The sequence below is a fragment of the Drosophila willistoni genome (genome assembly GCF_018902025.1).
Source record: "Drosophila willistoni isolate 14030-0811.24 chromosome XR unlocalized genomic scaffold, UCI_dwil_1.1 Seg143, whole genome shotgun sequence".
In the NCBI taxonomy this organism is placed as follows: domain Eukaryota; kingdom Metazoa; phylum Arthropoda; class Insecta; order Diptera; family Drosophilidae; genus Drosophila; species Drosophila willistoni.
Window position 1 is genome coordinate 8,649,724 of NW_025814056.1, and position 12,308 is coordinate 8,662,031.

Below are 12,308 nucleotides of genomic sequence, written 5' to 3' on the forward strand. Positions count from 1 at the left end.
GCCAGTCAGTCAAGCTCTAGCCAGCGAGCAAACAAGATCGGAGGCATCGGCAGAACTAGTTACTATACATATACATATAGACTCTAAATAATCATTGAGAAAGTCTCCAAGATAAAGGACCAACAATCAAGCAAAAGGTGGGCCAAGAGGTGTAAATAAAATGGAGCCATAGGGAGCCACAATTGATATATATATATATGTATATATGTATATATTTATGGAATTCTATTACTTGTTAACCCTAAGGGTCAATAGAAAAAAGCAAACATTATTATGGAAACCAAGCAGAGCAAAAACAAAAAAAAAAAATCTTATAACATTCAAGAGAGCAGGCAGCCAGCAGTGTTTGCTTAATTGAATTAACCTTTTTGGCGTTGCGTCTCGTCTTGTCTGACATATAAATATATCACGAAAAAATGATCAAAGAACAGAGAGAGAAAGAGTGAGATAGAGAGCTCTATATAAAGAAGAATGTGTTCTAAATTACAGATCGATAGCCGTCCATTGAATAATTATATTTGACACTCACACACGTCTACGCGATGGATCGCGATGACATCTCTTCGACATCGGGCGAAGCCAAATCCTTGGAGGAAATACCCGTAGCCCCTGGCTTGGAGTCGGGTCCTTCGATAAGCTTTTGGCAATTGTTTCGATTCTCGACATGGGGTGAACTCTTTTGGCTATTCATCGGTTTCATCATGTGCTGCATCAAGGCTCTAACTTTGCCAGCTGTGGTCATCATTTATAGTGAATTCACATCCATGCTGGTGGATCGTGCCATGGACTATGGTACTAGCTCCAATGTAAATGCCTTGCCTCTATTTGGCGGTGGCAAAGTATTGTGAGTAGAATTTGGTTTCTCTCCCTTAAGCCTTTAGATGTCCTTATTTCCTTTACAGAGTCAATGCCACACGGGAGGAGAATAATTCCGCTTTATATGATGATTCCATCTCGTATGGCATATTGCTAACCATTGCATCGGTTGTTATGTTCATATCGGGTATATTTTCGGTGGATATATTCAATTTTGTTGCTCTGCGTCAGGTAACACGGATGAGAATTAAATTATTTACGGCCGTAATGCGACAAGATATTGGCTGGCATGATTTGGCCAGTAAACAGAACTTTGCCCAAAGCATGACTGAGTAAGTTTCCAAAAAATGAATGAGCCATTGATGTATATCTTTATAAATATTTCGATTCCTAGTGACATTGAAAAAATACGTGATGGCATATCGGAAAAGGTGGGGCATTTTCTTTATCTAATTGTCGGTTTCATTATAACGGTGGCCATATCTTTTGCCTATGGCTGGAAATTGACCTTAGCTGTCAGTTCGTATATACCCCTGGTCATAGTGGTCAATATTTATGTGGCCAAGGTGGGTTTACATCGTTGCCTTATGCGTTCGATCGATTCCATTACTCATTGCTTGTTACTTATTTGATTAGTTTCAAGGTAAACTGACGGCCCGTGAACAAGAGTCATATGCCGGAGCTGGCAATTTAGCTGAAGAGATTCTGAGTGCCATACGCACAGTGGTCTCATTTGGTGGTGAGAAGGCGGAAATTGAACGTTTTGAGAATTTCCTAGTGCCCGCCCGTAAGGCAAGTCAATGGAAGGGTGCCTTCTCGGGTCTATCGGATGCTGTATTGAAGTCCATGCTCTTCTTATCCTGTGCCGGTGCATTTTGGTATGGTGTAAATCTTATTCTAGACGATCGTAATGTTGAGGATAAGGAATATACTCCAGCTATTTTAATGATTGTAAGTAGACCAGAACTTTATCTATATTTCTATTTATATGACCAATATGTATATATTATATGATTTTAGGCCTTCTTTGGCATTATTGTGGGAGCTGATAATATTGCAAGAACTGCACCATTTTTGGAGAGTTTTGCCACTGCCCGAGGATGTGCAACGAATTTGTTCAAGGTCATTGATTTGCCATCTAAAATTGATCCCCTGTCGACAGATGGCAAACTCTTGAACTATGGTTTGAGGGGAGATGTTGAATTTCAGGATGTCTTCTTTCGCTATCCCTCACGACCAGAGGTTATAGTTCATCGCGGCTTGAACATCAAGATACGGGCTGGTCAGACAGTGGCTCTGGTTGGTTCATCGGGTTGTGGTAAATCGACATGTGTCCAATTGCTGCAGAGATTCTATGATCCAGTTTTTGGTTCGGTACTTTTGGATGATTTGGACATCAGGAAATACAATATACAATGGTTGCGTTCAAATATTGCCGTTGTGGGACAAGAGCCAGTATTATTCTTGGGTTCAATAGCGCAAAATATCAGCTATGGCAAACCAAATGCCACACAAAAGGAAATCGAAGCGGCGGCCACTCAAGCAGGAGCTCATGAATTTATCACCAGTTTGCCCGAGGTAAGTTTGACTTGCCCTCCATAACTAAAAGCGGTAGTGATCTTTGTTTGTTTCTTAGAGCTATCGGACTATGATAGGTGAACGTGGCTCTCAATTATCTGGTGGCCAGAAGCAACGCATTGCCATTGCCCGTGCTTTGATACAGAATCCGAAGATTCTTTTACTCGACGAGGCAACCTCTGCCCTGGACTATCAGTCGGAGAAGCAGGTGCAACAGGCTCTGGACTTGGCTAGCAAAGGACGCACTACCATTGTGGTATCACATCGTTTGTCTGCCATCAGGGGTGCCGATAAGATTGTTTTCATACACGAGGGTAAGGTCCTGGAGGAGGGCTCACATGATGATCTAATGGCATTGGAGGGTGCCTACTACAGTATGGTGCGGGCCGGGGATATTCAAATGCCCGATGATACGGAAAAGGAAGAGGATATCGATGAAACTAAACGTAAGTAATAAGAATATTCCCCGAGAAGTTGAAAATCGATTTCAAATTTAATTTCTCAGGCAAAAGTATGGCTCTATATGAAAAATCCTTTGAGACGAGTCCCCTCAATTTTGAAAAGAATCAAAAGAATAGCGTACAATTCGATGAACCGATTGTTAAACTTAATTCCAAGGATACGAATGCCTCGCAGCAGGCGAATGAACCAGCCGAGAAGCCCAATTTCTTTCACATTTTCGCCAGAATAGTTCGTCTCTCTCGTCCCGAATGGTGTTATCTAATTTTGGGTGGCATCAGTTCCATAGCTGTGGGATGCCTCTATCCAGCTTTCTCTGTTATTTTTGGTGAATTCTATGCTGCTCTGGCAGAAGAAGATGAAAGTGTTGCCCTCAGCCGCACTGCTGTACTGTCCTGGTCCTGTCTAGGATTGGCTGTCATTACGGGATTGATTTGCTTTCTGCAAACATATCTATTCAATTATGCTGGCATCTGGTTAACCACACGGATGCGAGCAATGGCCTTTAAGGCTATGGTCAGTCAGGAGATCGGTTGGTTCGATGATGAACAGAATTCGGTGGGTGCTTTATCGGCACGATTGTCTGGTGAAGCGGCTGGTGTCCAGGGAGCAATTGGTTATCCATTGAGTGGCATGATTCAGGCATTATCCAATTTCATTTCCGGTGTTACCGTATCCATGTATTACAGTTGGAAATTGGCCTTATTATGTTTGGCCAATTGTCCCATTATTGTTGGCTCAGTTATTTTGGAGGCCAAGTGAGTATTATTGAAATCATTCACTACACCAGATCGAATACCTTTATGTATTTCCATTTTCTCTCAGAATGATGTCAACGGCTCTGGTGAGAGAGAAACAAATTCTGGAGGAGGCTTGTCGCATTGCCACTGAATCCATAGCCAATATTCGTACAGTTGCCGGCTTGAGACGTGAGGCTGATGTCATAAGGGAATACACAATCGAGATCCAACGTGTGGAGAGACAAATTAGACAGAAATTACGCTGGCGAGGCATTCTAAATTCGACCATGCAGGCATCGGCCTTCTTTGCCTATGCTGTGGCCCTCTGTTATGGTGGAGTTTTGGTCTCTGAGGGACAATTGCCATTCCAGGATATTATCAAGTAAGTGAAGTAAGTAGACTTCTGTTTCATTTTATTTTCAAAAACTTTCACCTTTGCAGAGTATCGGAAACACTTTTGTATGGTTCCATGATGTTGGCCCAATCGTTGGCCTTTACACCGGCATTTACCGCCGCCTTGGTGGCCGCTCATCGTCTATTCCAAATCCTTGATCGTAAACCACGCATTGTCTCCCCAATGGGTACTATCAAAAATACTTTGGCCAAGCAGTTGAATCTCTTTGAGGGTGTGCGATATCGTGATATTGAATTCCATTATCCCACACGACCGGATGCCAAAATTTTGAACGGTTTGAGCTTGGAGGTCCTTCGAGGTCAAACAGTGGCCCTGGTAGGACATTCGGGTTGCGGCAAATCCACATGTGTTCAGCTATTGCAGCGCTACTATGATCCAGACAGTGGTTCAATTGTAAGCATTGAAAACTTAAAGATTTCTTTTAATGAACTTATTTGACTGAGAAATGTTTTCTTTTTTCCTGCCAGCACATTGATCACGATGACATCCAACATGATTTGACTCTGGACGGGGTACGCAGTCGTCTGGGTATTGTCGCTCAGGAGCCAACACTGTTCGAGCGGTCCATAGCCGAGAATATAGCCTACGGAGATAATCGACGTGCCGTCTCGATGGCGGAAGTTATAGCCGCTGCCAAGAGTGCCAATGCTCATAGTTTTATAATATCCCTGCCCAATGGCTATGACACACGCATGGGTGCTCGCGGTACTCAATTGTCGGGTGGACAAAAGCAACGTATTGCCATTGCTCGGGCCTTGGTGAGAAATCCAAAGATTCTGCTGCTGGATGAGGCAACTTCCGCCTTGGATCTGCAGAGTGAACAATTGGTCCAACAGGCCTTGGATTCGGCCTGTTCGGGTCGTACTTGTATTGTAATTGCTCATCGTTTGTCAACTATACAAAATGCTGATATTATATGCGTTGTACAGGGTGGTGAAATTGTTGAACAGGGTAATCACATGCAATTGATTGCACAGGGTGGTATCTATGCTAAATTGCACAAGACTCAGAAAGCAGATTGATTAGAATTTGCATGAAAAGATAAATAAGGCAATTGAAGTATTTTCGGAATTGCCAAATAAATATATACATTTAGATATCCAGGTAAATCAATTTATAAAATTGATTGAAAAACGAACATTGCAGAAATTGTATATGTAAGTTAAATGGGGAGATGCAAAAATCTCGTTCTCCCTGTTTACTCTGATTAAACTTATTCTCAAAAACATGTTAAAAGGTCGCCTTACCTATTGAAAATATTTGAAAACTCTCTAAAATTTATATATATTTTTTTTTTGTAAATTAATTTAAACTAACCTTTGAAATACTCTAATATTATATATTTATATAGAAAACCTCTTAAGATTTGTACTTTTGGGGTTGATTTTTTTTTTGTTTTCTTAAAATTTGATCACCATATTATATGTGTAATAAAGATTTTTCACAAAAACTTATTGACTTTTAATTGACAATAAAGATTTGAAAACAAATCATATAGACAAGAATATTTACATATTTTATTATTGCACTACATCTTATCTATTTGTTATACCCTTGCAAAAAGGGTATATTAATTTTGGTCAAAAGTGTGCAACGCATAGAAGGAAGCATCTCCGACCATATAAAGTATATATATTCTTGATCAGCACGACGAGACTAGTTCAAATAGCCATGTCCGTCCGTCCGTCCGTCCGTCCGTCCGTCCGTCCGTCTGTCCGTCTGTCCGTCCGTCTGGATCAACGCAAACTCCTCCTAGACCGTTGGAGCTACAGAGCTGAAATTTTGCATGTAGGCTTGTATATACTGCAGGCGTTGTATATCTCGGATTCAGCCGGATCGGATCACTATATCATATAGCTCCCATACAACCGCCAAAGTCACGAACAGTGATTTTTCTCAATAACTTCGTTATGTTCTGAGCTATTGTCATGAAATTTAGTATAAGTGAGTTAATTACACATATAAACGACTATGCCAAATTTGATCAAGATCGGGTGACTATATCATATAGCTCCCATAGGAACGATCTTTCGAAAACAGTGACTTTGGTCAATAACTTCGTTACTTTTGCCGCGATTGCTTTGAAATTAATGATTTGTTAGTTTAATATATCTGTTAATGACTGTGCCGAATTGGATAAAGATCGGGTGACTATATCATATAGCTCCCATAGGAACGATCGGTGGAAAACAGTGACTTTGATCAATATCTTCGTTATTTGCTATGTAGGCCGTTCTTTCGGACACATTAGCTCTTTTAGCTTAAACGTGTTTCCACTCTAATGGCTATAGGTAAGGAAAAAGTTACCAAAAAAGTTGCAAGGGTATACAAACTTTGACGCGGTCGAAGTTAGCCCCGGCCCTCTGGTTTTTTCTTTCTTTTCTCTATGCCGTATACACCTATATACACACACATACATACATACATACATATATCTTATCTATTCCATTTCTGCGTCTTGACTTGACTTGAGTCTCTTCTGAAAGTATCTCACATTTTACATCAATCTTACATTATTAGTAGCCATATCTTATCATATACATACATACATACATACATATGTACGTACATACAATATATTCTAGCGCCAAAAAGTCACGGTCATTGCCATATAATCTGAACGAGTCGCCAATCTAATTGCAAATACTACTAGATACTATTATATGGTTTTCCTTTTGTCTCTATGAAATTATGCAGGAATTTTTGTCATATTTTGACCTAACTTTTTACACCTATTATGCGTTTTTTAATTTTTTTGGTATTTTCGCAAGTCATTGGCTAGAAACCTTGAGCAAAATCAATTCAATTGATATTAATCAAATGCCATCATAGAAAATTATTAGACATACTGAACCGAATCTGCCCAAACAATGATGGACTCTCTCTCTCTCTTTCTCTGCTCTTGAATTGATAAAAGTCGAACCACTTCAGCGGGCGAGACATTAGTTGAAGTCTGCATTTCAAAGGGAAAACACATCAAAGCCAAAGGCAAAGCTAAAGGAAAACTAAACGAAAGAATTTCTTCTGTGTGTGTGTTTTTTTTTTGCCTTCTTGTTGTTCTTTGCGCGCGCTCCTCAATTGAAAAGTGAAAAACGAAATAATTAAAAAGAGTCACAGCAAAAAAAAAAAAAGAAACAAAGGGAGTGAAAATAAAAGAGTTAGAGAGAGTTTGTGTTTGGTGAAAGAAGAAAATAAATAAATTAGTAAAAGTTTTAGACAACTATTGCCTGATTTGGTGTGTGTGTGTGTGTTTGTGTGTGTAATTGATGTTCCTCGTTCCTAGCGTTTATTAACTATTAATTAACCTTTGCGGTCAACTAGTTAAAACCCCGTTCAATGCCAATAGAAGCCAATGGAAATGATGACGATGAGGGACATCAGCAAGAACCACAAAGTATATCATCAGCAGAAAAGCATAAGACTAAATCCAAAGAGAAGGCACCTAAATCACCGATGACAAACTATCATCAACTTTTCCGCTATGCTCGTGCATCGGATTATTGTCTACTTATTCTTGGCATCATATCGGCGATACTGCAATCCCTAGTCTATCCCATTGCCATAGTGGTATATAGCGAATTGGTGGCCATGTTCATTGATCGCACCCTGGGCACAGGTACCAGTTCCAGTACAGTTGCTTTACCCCTATTTGGTGGCGGCAAAATATTGTAAGAATATATTGCATATATATGCAAATTCTACTATATATATTTAACTATGTATGTGTATGTGAATACCTTTAGAACTAATGCCAGCTATGAGGAGAATATGCAGGAATTGCGCAAAGATAGTGTCTCATTTGGTATACTATTAACATTGGATTCCATATTAATGTTAGTATCGGGTATTGCCTATGTGGATATCTTTAATCGTCTGGCCCTACGGATCACAGTGCGCATGAGAAGGGAATTTTTCAAGTCAACTTTAAGTCAGGAAATCGGTTGGCATGATATGTCCAAAGATCAGAATTTCGCTGTACGAATAACTGAGTAAGTGTCACAAAAAAAAAAGTTTTTTTTAATTTAATTTGATTATTTTTTTTTTGGTTTGCTTTAGTAATATGGAGAAAATTCGAAGTGGCATTGCCGAAAATTTGGGGCATTATATTGAAATTTTATGCGAAGTGGTGCTATCTGTCGTTTTATCCTTTGTCTATGGCTGGAAATTGGCTTTATCCATAATTGCCTATATACCCTTAACCATGATTGTTAACGCTGTGGTGGCTCATGTAAGTTTATACTTTAAAAGGATATTGCTATAAAGGACTTTTCCAGTTCTTAATGACCCTTTTGAAGACTTTGACTATATATTGCATACTTCAAGGGGCAAATTTAATCACTTTGAAAATATTTTCGATAAATTTGACAATCCGCAAGATATACAAATGCCAATTCTAGGCATTCTAGACCTAATTTCCTTTCGGAATTTTTGTTTGATTTTCTAGTACCAAGGCAAATTGACAACTCGCGAACAAAGTTCCTACGTGAGAGCCAGCTCAGTGGTCGAGGAGGTAATCGGTGCCATTCGAACTGTAGTGGCATTTGGTGGCGAACAATCGGAATCCCAGCGTTATGATAACCTTTTGCAACCAGCTCTCAAGGCTGGCAAATGGAAGGGGGTCTTCTCTGGTCTCAGTGATACAGTAATGAAGGCCATGATGTTTATAGCCGGTGCTGGAGCCTTTTGGTATGGTGCCAATTTGATATTATTCTATCGCAATAGTGATCTACCCATTGAGGAGAGGGAATATACTCCAGCTGTGGTTATGATTGTCATATCGGGAATTATTGTGAGTGCCAATCAATTGTCACGCACTTCGCCATTCCTTGAGACATTTGCCATGGCTCGTGGTTCGGCATCGGCCATTTATGATGTAATTGATCGTGTATCGCTCATTGATCCTTTATCGAAGGCTGGTAAAATTTTGAATTATGGCTTAAAAGGGAATATTGAATTCCGTGATGTATTCTTTCGCTATCCGGCCCGGGAGGATGTCATCGTGTTGAGGGGCTTAAATATCACAGTCAAAGAGGGACATACAGTGGCTCTGGTCGGCTCATCGGGATGCGGAAAATCCACTTGTTTGCAATTATTGCAACGCTTCTATGATCCGGTGTTTGGACAAGTTTTCTTAGATGGTGAAGATGTAAAAAAGTATAATTTAAATTGGTTAAGATCAAATATGGCTGTTGTGGGTCAGGAACCAGTTCTATTTCTAGGTACCATAGGTGAGTAATTAATTGGGGATGTTTATGCTAAATAAAATCAAGAACTCTTAACATTTATCAGGTGAAAATATACGGCATGGCAAGCCAGATGCAACCTATAAAGAAATGGAAGATGCCGCCAAGGCAGCCAATGCCCATGACTTTATCATATCACTAAATAAGGTTAGAGATTCGGATCTATTAATTTTCAGTTATTAACTGTTTAATTGATAGGGCTATGACACTGACATAAGTGAGAAGGGTGTCCAGTTGTCGGGAGGACAGCGTCAGAGGATTGCCATTGCTCGTGCCCTAATACAAAAGCCAAAGATTCTGCTACTCGATGAGGCTACCTCGGCCTTGGATTATCATTCTGAGAAATTGGTACAATCCGCTTTGGATAAGGCCTGTAAGGGACGCACCACTTTGGTGGTCTCCCATCGTCTATCGGCCATTAGATATGCCGATCGTATTATCTATATAGAACATGGCAAATGTGTCGAACAGGGAACGCACGAGGAACTAATGAAGTTACAAGGATTTTATTATAAAATGGTTACCGTACACTCCTACGATGATCAGGCCGAGGAAATGCTGAGTGAACTCGAGGAAGAGAAGGAACGCAAGTTATCTTTGGATGATCCTGAAAAATACACAAGGAATCATTCAATAGTCTCTCTGGGAAAGAATACCGAATTTCAAATGAAACATTTAAATGGTTTTAATGGCCAACTAAGTGAAATTCAGAAGCAATTGGAAAAAGAGAAGAACGAGAAACCATCAGCCAATTATATCAAGACATTCTTTCGGGTTTTGTCTTGGGCACGTCCAGAATGGAGTTTCCTGATCATCGGTGCCATATGTGCTGGCTTGTATGGCATCACAATGCCAGCGTTTTCCATAGTCTTGGCCGAATTATATGGCTCACTGGCACAGCCCACCGATGAAGAGGTACTGGATCAAAGTGCCACCATGTCCATAATATCCCTGGTGATTGGTATATGTGCGGGTATAGTTTGTTTCATACAAACATATTTCTTCAATTTGGCTGGCGTTTGGCTGACCATGAGAATGCGGTTAGTTTTGCAATTCCATCTAAAAAATAGATGTCCAATTAATGATACACCTTTAACTCGTCCTAAATTGCAGATCGAAAACCTTTGGTGCCATAATGCAACAGGAAATGGGCTGGTTTGATGAGAAGGAGAATAGTATTGGTGCCCTATCGGCTCGTCTGGCGGGTGATGCGGCTAGTGTCCAGGGTGCCATTGGCTTTCCATTGAGTAATATATTGCAAGCCTTCACCAATTTCATTTGCAGTATTTCCATTGCTTTTCCCTATTCTTGGGAATTGGCATTGATTTGCCTCAGCACTTCACCCTTTATGATTGCTTCGATTGTTTTTGAGGCAAGATTTGGTGAAAAGTCGGCATTGAAGGAGAAAGCTGTTCTAGAGGAAACAAGTCGCATAGCGACCGAAACTATAACTCAAATAAGAACAGTAGCTGGTCTGAGACGAGAAGAGGCTTTAATTAAGATCTATGATCAAGAAGTAGATAGATATGAGAAACAAATATTGACTCGCCTGAAATGGCGAGGTGTAGTCAATTCTTTGGGCAAAACCCTAATGTTCTTTGGCTATGCAGTCACCTTGACCTATGGCGGACATATGTGTGCCGATGGGAAAATCAAATTTGAGACCATTATGAAGTAAGTGCAAAATCCAATAACTCGCATATCCACGTAATGGTTTGTTTTTATTTTATTTGCAAAACAGAATATCCAATACCATGTTGTATGGTCTCTTCATATTGGCTCAATCTCTGGCTTTTACACCCGCCTTCAATGCGGCTCTATTATCGGCTAATCGCATGTATGAGATAATAGATCGAAGTCCTTCAATACAATCGCCAAAGGGCAAAGAAATAATCAATGGGAATGTCATCAGAACAAATAAGACAAATGTTGTCGATCAAGGTGTCAGTTATCGTGAACTGAATTTCTCATATCCCTCACGTCCCCATCTACGGGTATTGGATAATTTTAATTTGGATGTGCTGCAAGGACAGACAGTGGCTCTAGTGGGAGCTTCGGGTTCTGGCAAATCTACATGTGTTCAGTTGCTAATGCGTTACTATGATCCCAATGCTGGACAGATTGTAAGTACATAGAAATCCTTTGCTTATGAATTTCTACAAACCTCTATCCCTCTCATTCTCTTAGCTTATTGATCAGGAAAGTATCCATCACGATATGGGCTTGAAATCATTACGTCGACGTCTGGGCATAGTCTCACAGGAGCCTTCGCTTTTTGAGAAAACAATTGCCGAAAATATAGCCTACGGGGATAATTCACGCGAAGTGCCAATGCAACAGATAATGGAGGCAGCTAAAATGGCCAATGCCCATGATTTTATCATGACTTTACCTGCTCAATATGAGACTGTTTTGGGATCAAAGGGTACACAATTGTCCGGAGGACAAAAACAACGTATTGCCATAGCCAGAGCTATGGTAAGAAATCCAAAAATTCTTCTACTAGATGAAGCCACTTCGGCCCTCGACTTTCAAAGTGAAAGGGTATGCTAGTAGTTTTTCCAACTTTAAATACAATTTTAAGCCACCTTCTTTCTCCATGTAGGTGGTTCAACAAGCCTTGGATTCAGCCTGTTCGGGCCGTACTTGTATTGTGATTGCCCATCGCTTGTCGACAGTACAGAATGCCAATATTATATGTGTCCTACAAGCTGGTCGCATTGTTGAGCAGGGTTCGCACTCTCAGCTTTTGTCTAAAAATGGAATCTATGCCAAATTATATCGTAGTCAAACCAAAACCACATAAAAAACAGAAAGTGAACAAAATTATTAAAGCCAAGACACAAACCTTTAAGCCCTATGCATGATATACAATTTTTACATAATTCAGACAATAAAAATAAATGTTAAAACAATGAAATTAAAGAATTTGTTATCATAAATAGATAGATTAAGATAGTGGATAGTAGATTTATAGATCTTTGATTATATATCTATAAATCTATTTGTACAGTGCTTATCATATTTATAACCCGCCAAGGAGTTTAAACTTTGAAC

At 39.9% G+C, this 12,308-nt stretch overlaps 2 protein-coding genes across 2 annotated transcripts; both read left to right on the forward strand.

The window, feature by feature from the left end:
- Nucleotides 1-9: 9 nt before the first annotated feature.
- Nucleotides 10-5,270, forward strand: LOC6645442 (multidrug resistance protein homolog 65). Its single transcript, XM_002068312.3, has 11 exons — nucleotides 10-137; nucleotides 490-844; nucleotides 903-1,148; nucleotides 1,211-1,382; nucleotides 1,453-1,767; nucleotides 1,837-2,394; nucleotides 2,453-2,840; nucleotides 2,900-3,611; nucleotides 3,679-3,975; nucleotides 4,035-4,401; nucleotides 4,476-5,270. Exons 2-11 carry the CDS (start codon nucleotides 543-545, stop codon nucleotides 5,028-5,030), a joined length of 3,912 nt encoding a protein of 1,303 aa, XP_002068348.1. The 5' UTR covers nucleotides 10-137; nucleotides 490-542; the 3' UTR covers nucleotides 5,031-5,270.
- A 1,833-nt stretch (nucleotides 5,271-7,103) lies between these two features.
- LOC6645443 (multidrug resistance protein homolog 65) lies at nucleotides 7,104-12,216 on the forward strand. Its single transcript, XM_002068313.4, has 10 exons — nucleotides 7,104-7,676; nucleotides 7,752-7,997; nucleotides 8,065-8,236; nucleotides 8,453-9,236; nucleotides 9,298-9,398; nucleotides 9,450-10,291; nucleotides 10,365-10,925; nucleotides 10,993-11,374; nucleotides 11,439-11,795; nucleotides 11,857-12,216. Exons 1-10 carry the CDS (start codon nucleotides 7,345-7,347, stop codon nucleotides 12,055-12,057), a joined length of 3,978 nt encoding a protein of 1,325 aa, XP_002068349.1. The 5' UTR covers nucleotides 7,104-7,344; the 3' UTR covers nucleotides 12,058-12,216.
- The last annotated feature ends 92 nt before the right edge of the window (nucleotides 12,217-12,308 follow it).

Coding starts and splice junctions, on each gene's coding strand:
- LOC6645442 (XM_002068312.3), top strand. CDS start 543: ATGGATCGCGATGACATCTCTTCGACATCGGGCGAAGCCAAATCCTTG. Junction 1,149..1,210: donor TTTGCCCAAAGCATGACTGA/GTAAGTTTCCAA, acceptor TTCGATTCCTAG/TGACATTGAAAAAATACGTG. Junction 2,841..2,899: donor GGATATCGATGAAACTAAAC/GTAAGTAATAAG, acceptor TTAATTTCTCAG/GCAAAAGTATGGCTCTATAT.
- LOC6645443 (XM_002068313.4), top strand. CDS start 7,345: ATGCCAATAGAAGCCAATGGAAATGATGACGATGAGGGACATCAGCAA. Junction 9,237..9,297: donor TCTATTTCTAGGTACCATAG/GTGAGTAATTAA, acceptor AACATTTATCAG/GTGAAAATATACGGCATGGC. Junction 10,292..10,364: donor TGGCTGACCATGAGAATGCG/GTTAGTTTTGCA, acceptor CCTAAATTGCAG/ATCGAAAACCTTTGGTGCCA.